Raw genomic sequence first — 8,906 nt, 5'->3', positions numbered from 1 at the left:
TTCACATCCTAAAGGAACAAGGTCAGCTTATTACATCATCTCCCAGAAGTTCTCCATGAAAAACTACTCAGAAATGGTCAAAACTGGACCATACTGATTGCTCAGTACTGAGGGTGAGATGCATCGCACCTATTACACATGGGGGGTGCAATGCATACTGAAAAGTCCTTCTATAGGGTGCGATGGACGAGAGTAGACAAATGGCAGAGGCAGTTTGATAAGTGAATGATCTTGGAATCTTCTAGAAACTTCCCCATGACACTTGTCCCTCTGAATTCGCCCAGGGATGAGTAAGAGAGCATCAATCTCCAAGTGGAATCAAGAACTATCAGAGAGAAGACACTAATCAAAATCCCAGAAGCTGACTCACCTGCCTGCAATCATCTATATATGGATCCCTCATCCCAGAGATCCAGAGGTTAGAGGCTGGAATTTTGTATCTTGTAAGGAAGTGTTGTTGGTGTCTTGTTGGAATATCATAGTGTTGGGTGATCTAAGCTTTTCATGAGGTGAAAGAAGGGCTTTCATGCTGGAGGATGACGCTGGGTTAGAACAATTGGTTGTAATCCTCTTTGCTATTCTTGATATTAATAAAGCTATTCAAGTTTTCCTCCACATTCTTGTATGTTTGATGATATATGCATTTGTGTGGTCAATATACATACGGTCCTATATTGTTTATGATTGAAGATCTCTGTTCTTCGATAGTATTATGCTGCTTTGATTCCACAAGTGCTCTTTGAAGCTGGGTAGATGAAGGAGAAGCGGTAAGGATCTGTCAGAAGGGAGAGGAATCGAGCAAGGAACCAAGTGCAAGATTGATGTTGGTGTCCTTCATTCCATTCTTATCTACTTCTCATAAGGGAAAACAAAAGTAGTTTTAGTTTGTTTGTTTCTAAGATAGCTACTAGTCTTAGTGGGACTAGCAGCTCCAAGTGGACACTAGATTTCCCGATAACAGTAGGGGAACAAACAATTATGCCGAGCTTCTAACCACCAAATACCTTATACAATATGCATTACATAAACATTGCACGATGGAAAATCCGTCAATTCCCATTCTCCAATGAAAATCAATAAGTCCATTATGTCCTGCCCATACCCTGCCCTTTGTCCAGATATTGATTTTTTAGACAGGATCAATATCCGGACAAAGGTAAACATATGAGTTTACTTTTAAGCCAACTTTTTGAGTTGACTTTTAAGCCAACTTTTTGAGAGCCAAACCTTTTCAAATTGTGAGCTGCCCTTTGTACTTATATGAGCTGACTTTTCAAGTTATGCTCTGTCCATAACCTGTTGCCTTGCAGGCTTTAATACCCTAAAGGCTCCTTCTGGGGCTATATATCTTTTAGTGCCACCATCTCGTAGGTGGTTTCCTTCTCTGCCCTTGCCAACGCCAACACCAATCAAGATCGAACTAAACATCCTCCATATCAACATCGATATAATTTTTGATGAAAAAATATCATTTTTCTACTAAAGAGTGGAGCTATTACTGTTCCATAAACAGTAATACTTTACTGCACTGCGGGAAAAAAATAAAATACTGAGTTCAAATGCTCAGTCAAAATGATAACTTTATCATTTTGTGCTATGCAATGAAAAAAAAGGTCTTTGCAACTTTTTGGTGATTCAAAACTCGTTGTTAACTGGATCAACAAAAAACACATCTGCAATGCATATACATTGAAGCATATTCTGGATGAGATTCATAGACTTATCATGTCTTTTGACTCTTTTACTTGTCATCATATTTACAGGGAGCAGAACACCGTTGCTGGCCACTTATCTGAAGAAGAAGCGATCAAGGATGACGACACTTGGATGATTTGCAAGGAAAATGATGGTGATGTTTATTAGCACTATCGCAGACGTTTTATAGATCCTGAATCTATCTAAGCAGCACTGCTAGAACATAATTTCATTTTTTATGCTTATCTTTTTGTTTATCTGTAAATAATTATCAAAACTTATCACTCCCTCTCTGCGAAGAGGTCAAACAGTTTACTTTTTTTTTTTTTTTTATCTCCATATACTCCCTGCGTGGAGGAATGCTCAAAGTTTCTTCCATTTTTGAATAGGAAAAGCCATACTTAAGTAATGCTTATGCATATGCACAATGTAATTTTCTCCTATAATGAAAATTACGACTTTTTCCATGGGAAAAAAACTTCTATGGATATTTGGGTTTTACCATTTAAATTATTTGTTTGCTTCCTCTCTTTATGTTTATTAAAAAAATAAAATTTATTTAATATTTTTCTTAGGAGTTTAAATATAATAAATGTATTGTTATATATTTATGCATATGCTCATGTATGCATATTCTTATGGTATTTCATGGTATCAACACCTCTTTTCTAGATCTAAGATTGTTATATAGATTTAATTCCCTGGATAAAATTCGTTGTATTTACTTTTTTAACATTAAGTATATTTACGGTATTCTTTCTAGGTATAGTATTTTAGCACCTTAGATTAATTTTGAAGCCTTGCTTTTTACACATATTTAAATTGTTTTTCGATTACATGCTTTATTTCTTCATTTTCTAAGTATTATTTTCATCAAATATGCCATTGTGATTGTATCTAGAGCATACAAATTAGTTAGGATTAACTAGTTGTCAAAATTGGTTTTCATTTGCTCTAGGTCTAATTAAAAGCCAATCAAAGATTAAGATAACTTCTCTACAAATATATAACCTAACGTTTTTGGGTACAATTTTATTTTTTTGGTGAGCTTAATGGTTGAGAAAATGTATCTTCTCCTAAAAGTTCATAGGTTCAAACCTAGAGGAGAATTGGGTATGTACACCTTTCTAGAATTAACAGTTAAATTACTGCATGGTGGAAGGGACCTTGCCCCACAAATAAGGATGTCTCATACACCAATTTGGTGTCTTACTTGGTTGTGACCTTCAAATTAAATTATTTTTATTATTATAAAAAATATGAAAATCAAGATTTCAAACAAAAGAGAAAACAAATGTTGCATATAATTTTTTTTTCCTTCCTGCCCCTCCCATCTTAGTAGGAAGTTGTACATCGTAAGAATCCATTTGAAACTAGATGGATTGTCCTTCCTCAATTAGCATGAAAATGTCACACACTTCGACTTTGTTACCCACTAAAATAATGGAATTTAATTAAAATTGTGTTCATGCTCTTCTTATTTATGTAAAGGATCGGCAACTGCATGAATTCCAATACTATTAGGTAGAGAAGTAACATAACAGTACCAGTGTCGGAGCACACTCAAATTATGCAAAGGACCTCGTTCTCCCACATATATTCTATCCTCGACACAATAAAAGTTCCACACAAGGAAACATAACATTGCTAGCATTAGAGCACCCCTGCAATATGCAAATGGCCCTCTTTTCCCACACATACTCTTCCGCATAGTAAAAAGTATGCACAAGGAAACATAATAATATTAATTGGAAATTTGTTCAGGCCCTGTTCTCCCCTTCCTCTCCCCTCCTTTGCCTATGCAAAGGACCTGCAACCAAGAAACATAATAATATTAATTGGAGATTTATTCAACCCCTCTTCCTCCCCGCGACCTATGCAAAGGACGTGCAACTGTGTCAATTCTAACATCATTGCGCAAAACACTAATATCATAATGTTAGTATTAGAGCACTCACCAACGAAATGACCACTCAAAAAATCAAATTTGTTTTTATTTTAAAATGAATTGTCAAATATAGACAAATATCGAAAATAAAATACCCTCTAAGAAGAAATTATATCCTATTAGAGCTCTATGTGCTCATTGAAAATTGAAAATAACAATTATTGAAAATTAAAAAACTATTTAAAAAAAAAAACAAAAACAAAAACAAAACAAAAAACAAAAACAAAAATAAACAAACATCTTTCATTAAAATTAAAATTGCAAAAACACATTAAAATGAAGCAAAGTCAATCCAAACATCTTTCATTAAAATTAAAATTAAAATTGCAAAAGCACATTAAAATGAAACAAAATCAATCCACTTGGACATCAAAACAAATGCCATAGTACTAAGAGAATAATAAAATAGTTCATTGTCCGATGTTTCTAGGGAATTTTTAGCGCTAAAGTATCAGCGAAAAAATCGTTTTTGAAAAAAAAAAAACACAAAACGAAACTAAATTGTAACTCGGAGTTGGGTGGCATGTAACAATCCGTGGCAAAACAGTGTTCAATGAAATCAAATAAAAAAAAAATAGGTCTTTTCTAGCAAAAGAAAAAGAAAGTTGAGTGGCAGGTGACGACCGGTGGCAAAGCCGTATTCAATGAAATTAAATCAAAAGAAAAAAATAAGTCTTTTCGAGCAAAGCCGAAAGAAAAGGAATCAATTTTTTTTTAAAGCGAAATGGACAGACAAACACGTGATGTGGGGCCGTCTCGATGGCTAAACCAACTTTGAAGCAAAGCCAAAAGAAAAAGGAATCATATTTTTTCTAAAGCGAAATGGACGCATGAAACAGACATACACGTGATGTGGGGCCCTGTCGTTGGCTAAAGTAACTAGTGAATTCGGGTACGAAGACGAAAATGGCACACACTTCTTGGGGCTCTATTACCGACTAAAACTATGGACTGGGGCTCTATTACCGACTAAAACTATGGACTGTTTTTAATTAAATTTTATCTAATAATTAAATTAACAATAGTAGACAAATGGTTAGATGTTTTGGTCATTACATAAGTAATTGTGTACATGAATTTGACAGTGCATTGCAGTTTTGTTTACTGGTTTGGCGAGTATTGAGAGACATTGAATTGCAGTTTTGTTTACTGGTTTGCCAAGTATTGAGAGATAAAGCCACACAGTGCCAACGGCCTCAGAAGCAACTGGTGTATTGAGTGCGCATTCCCCATCTTTTCTGTTCTGTTCTGCATCCCATGGCATCTTCCTCCAGATCGGCATCCGCCTCGGTCTCCACCTCCACAGCAGATGGCAACACCTACTACGCGTTCAATGTGTTCCTCAATCACAGAGGCTCTGATGGTAAACAGTTTGCCATCCATCTTTACGATCGCCTCACGAGTCATCGTCATTTACGAGTCTTCCTGGACAGGGACGAAATGGAGAAGGGAGAAGAATTAACATGTCAGATAGAGGGTGCTATTAAAGCTTCCTCGGTTAATATAGCTATATTTTCTCCCCAATATTGCCAATCAAGTTGGTGCCTGAACGAGCTGCTGCTCATGCTGGAGTGCAAGCGGACGAAGCGTTCAACTATTCTTCCCATATTCTTCCATGTCGAGCCTTCAGTACTTAGATGGACGGAGGGAGAAAAAGGAGTGTATGGTGAAGCACTGAGCTCGCTCCAAGAGAAGAAAAATTCTGATTCTCAACCACGATACGATCCGGAAATCATTCGAGAATGGAAGAAGGCTCTCCATGACGTAGCAGAAATGGGCGGTTACGAGTTGGATGGGAAGAAGTCGTATAATGGGTTAGGACTCTTCTCTCCCTCTTCCTTTGTGATCGGTTTTTCCATTAGTCTCATTCATATAGGTATGTCATACTTTATCTACTTTTCTTACTAGTAAGTTTATTTTTGATATTATTCAGTGATGAGAGTAAGCTGCTGGACGATGTCGAAGAAGAAGTGTTGAAATTAGTTCCAAAACCACCCCAGAATGTCTGCATATATCCGACTGGATTGGAAGAGAAAGTTAAAGATTTTGAAGAAAGAGTGTTATTACAGCAGCATGAAAGTGGGAAGGCTAAAGTTGTAGGAATTGTGGGACTTGGGGGGATTGGTAAAACGACCCTCGCAAAAGAGTTCTATAACCGCAAGAAGGAAGACTATCGTCGCTCCAGCTTTGTATCTGATGTCAGGGGAAGCAACTCTAGAGGACAACTAAAGGAATTGCAGACACAACTTATTAAGGAGTTGAGTGGGAAGAATACGGAAATAACCAGCACTGACAAAGGTAGCACTGACAAAGGTATCCCTCTTCTTGAGACACATCTCCCACATTGGCACGCTCTTATCATTTTAGATAATGTGGATGATGTAGAGCAGCTGCGCGCATTGCTTCCGGTTTTACCAGCGAACGATAGCTTAATTCTTGTTACATCCCGTGATAAAAGTGTACTTCAAATTTGGGAATTCATTGAAGATCCATTTATTTACACTCTCGAAGGCCTCAGTGTACAACACTCCGTAGAGCTCTTCTGCTGGCACGCCTTCCATCAACCTGGTCCTCCTGATGAAGTATTTGAGCATCTGGTTAATAAGTTTGTGGATGCCTGCGGTAAATTGCCATTATCTCTTTGTGTTATCGGGGCGCTTCTTCATGGTAAAAAGAATCCTAAGCACTGGGAAGAGCAATTGCGTAAAACGACCGCAAAACTCTTCCCACGAAGATACAAATGAAGACTTAAAGTCCAATTTGTTAGGGTTATTTACAAAAGTTGTATTTGGTTCTTTCCCATGTCATTCATTTTGTGCAGTAGATCAAAGCAATCTGTTTGTCTACCACGTATGATGACGTTTTAATCAATTTAATGTTTTGAAAAGAGAGATTATTTTTCTTGTGAACAGGGATCTATGTAGTTTTCCCTCTATAAGTTTTATGCAAGACTCTTTTGTGGAGCAACCTGTTGACAGGTGGAAAAATTTCTCCTACAACAAGGGATCATCACCCAATCAAGACCCTAATTAGGCCTATACTTGTTTGGTTTAGTGATGTCCACTCATATGTGGACCCGGTTGCCACCTACAGAGATTGCTCCTAAAAGGAGACTTTTGTTTTAGTTTTCTTAAATCTTAACTGTGTTTTTTATGGAACATAAACAAAACTAGATAATACCCTATCTCAATTGAAAGCGATGAATTTAAATGGCAATACTAATGACGAATAGTGAATTATTAAGTGAAGAATAAATTCATTCACTAAATAATTCTTAAATATCTATGTTGCAACTTATAAAACATTGTTTCATATACTTAGCATCTATGTGTAATCAAATGAAAGGAGATATGACAAAACAATTTAAGTAACAAAAGAGATTTCAATTAAGATTAAATCATAAAACATTCTCAAATTATTAAAAGATAATATCTAATTATATATATATGAAAAATGTCTTTTACTCATAATATAACTTATACAAATAAAATGTTGAATCAATAAGGAAAATAAATAGTTCATTTTCTTAATAATTATATAGCACATATGAATGGAATAATCTATAAAGGATTATATCAAGCACTTCAACATTTAATTTTTAATATTATGTTATACTCAAATACATTAAGCAAAGTAATTTCACATCAAACTAAATAAATGACTTAATTCACACTAATGTAGTTATATAATCATTACAAATTTCAAATAAGAGTTATTTCAAAAGATTTCAATCTTCCATTTTTTATTTCAAAAATGTAAAAAATGATCATATTAAACACTTCAACATCTAATTTTGAAATCTTATGTGAATCTCAAATACATCAAAGAAACTAATTTCACACAAAACAAAATAAAAATAATAATAACTTAATTCACCATAATGCACTAATATAATCATTCAAGCATTTGAATAAGTGTTGCTTTGAAATATTTTGATCTCTCAACTTTTATTTCAAAATTGATAAATAATAAGAAGTTTTATAATTCCAAAATATTCCAAGCCTAGGTCTTAATGGTGCAATTGCCATTGACAAAAATGCTTAGGTCTTAATTATGGAAATTCCAACCCCTCACAAGTTCTTCAAAATTATATTCAAACTAATAGAAATATCAAGTCCTCGTTACAAGATTTACAACCTCCTTTATAACATTAATAATTGATTACTAGAAAAAAATATTTTCCTATTTTTCTTGAACAAACTCTCTAAATAGATATTCAATTGCTTATTTTGTTGCATGAAAAGAGAGATTATTTTTCTTGTGAAGAGGGATCTCTCATTATCCCAAACGTTAAAATAATTTATTTATTTTTGTGTCGTCCTCCCTTTTTTCTTCAAATCTATAATACATTTCTCACATTAATTTCTTAGACCTTGTGGCATTTAGATATTTATGTAGTTCACTCTGTATTTTTCTTCATTAATTATCCTTTGGGAGGCCTTAAGAACCATTTTCATTTTGTAAAGATAAACCATAGTGAAAATGAAACTAGTGGAAACACATGAAATCGATTATGCAATTAAGTTTCATTGATAGAGAATTTTTTGTTAAATGTATAGCAATATATAGGGTCACCAATTTATTGCAATACCAAGATATCAATGTATCAACCATCAAGACATAGAATATTGAGAATATCAAATTGGCTTTCATACTCACTCATTACCTTTAATTTAGATTAAAAAACTCTTCTACACAAAATTTTATTGGATTAAAAAGAAATTTGTTTTCATGCTTAATCATCTTCTTTATTCTTAAATGAAAAAACATTTACACAATATTTTTTTGTTAAATATTACCAAACTTTAAAAGAAATAGCTTTAATTATCAATCAATTTTTTTACTATTAATAAATTTAAAATATAGCTAGATTTAAAAAATTAACTTTCATATTCAATCATCTCTTTAACTCATCCATATAATAGGCTTTTAATAAACTATATAAAAATATTTATATAACTTTAATGAGTTTAAAATATAGTTAAATTAAAAAAAAATTAGCTTTCATACTTAACTTTCATGTTAAATCATCCTTTTAACTAGTTTTTTAGTAAATATATAAAAATATTTACATTACTAAACAATTAATTTTGCATTAATACATTTGCTTCCAAATAAACGAATGTGAAATCCCATAGACAAATAAACAAACATGATTTGTTTCCATTATCTACACAATAATTAAAAATATGGCCAGACCTGACTAGGAAAAAAAAGTTACGTATTCTTTTCTGGTCAAAAAGTTATTTTTTTCCCCATTAAA

At 33.6% G+C, this 8,906-nt stretch overlaps 1 protein-coding gene across 1 annotated transcript; it reads left to right on the top strand.

Moving 5' to 3' along the window:
* Positions 1–4,699: 4,699 nt before the first annotated feature.
* LOC149210096 (disease resistance protein RUN1-like) lies at positions 4,700–6,552 on the top strand. The gene is made up of 2 exons (XM_089394357.1): positions 4,700–5,457; positions 5,577–6,552. The coding sequence occupies exons 1-2, from the start codon at positions 4,901–4,903 to the stop codon at positions 6,385–6,387; spliced, it is 1,368 nt and encodes a 455-aa protein (XP_089250483.1). The 5' UTR covers positions 4,700–4,900; the 3' UTR covers positions 6,388–6,552.
* The last annotated feature ends 2,354 nt before the right edge of the window (positions 6,553–8,906 follow it).

This window comes from Pinus tabuliformis, chromosome 1_2, assembly GCF_031772625.1.
Source record: "Pinus tabuliformis cultivar Carrire ecotype Pingquan chromosome 1_2, CPIR1, whole genome shotgun sequence".
Taxonomy (NCBI): Eukaryota; Viridiplantae; Streptophyta; class Pinopsida; order Pinales; family Pinaceae; genus Pinus; species Pinus tabuliformis.
The sequence above is the reverse complement of the archived record's forward strand: the minus strand, read 5'-3'. Positions and strand labels throughout refer to the sequence as shown.

Excerpts from the sequence above, each read along its gene's own strand:
- LOC149210096 (XM_089394357.1), top strand. The coding sequence starts at position 4,901 with ATGGCATCTTCCTCCAGATCGGCATCCGCCTCGGTCTCCACCTCCACA. Across the intron at positions 5,458-5,576 it reads GGGAAGAAGTCGTATAATGG|TGATGAGAGTAAGCTGCTGG; the intron begins GTTAGGACTCTT and ends GATATTATTCAG.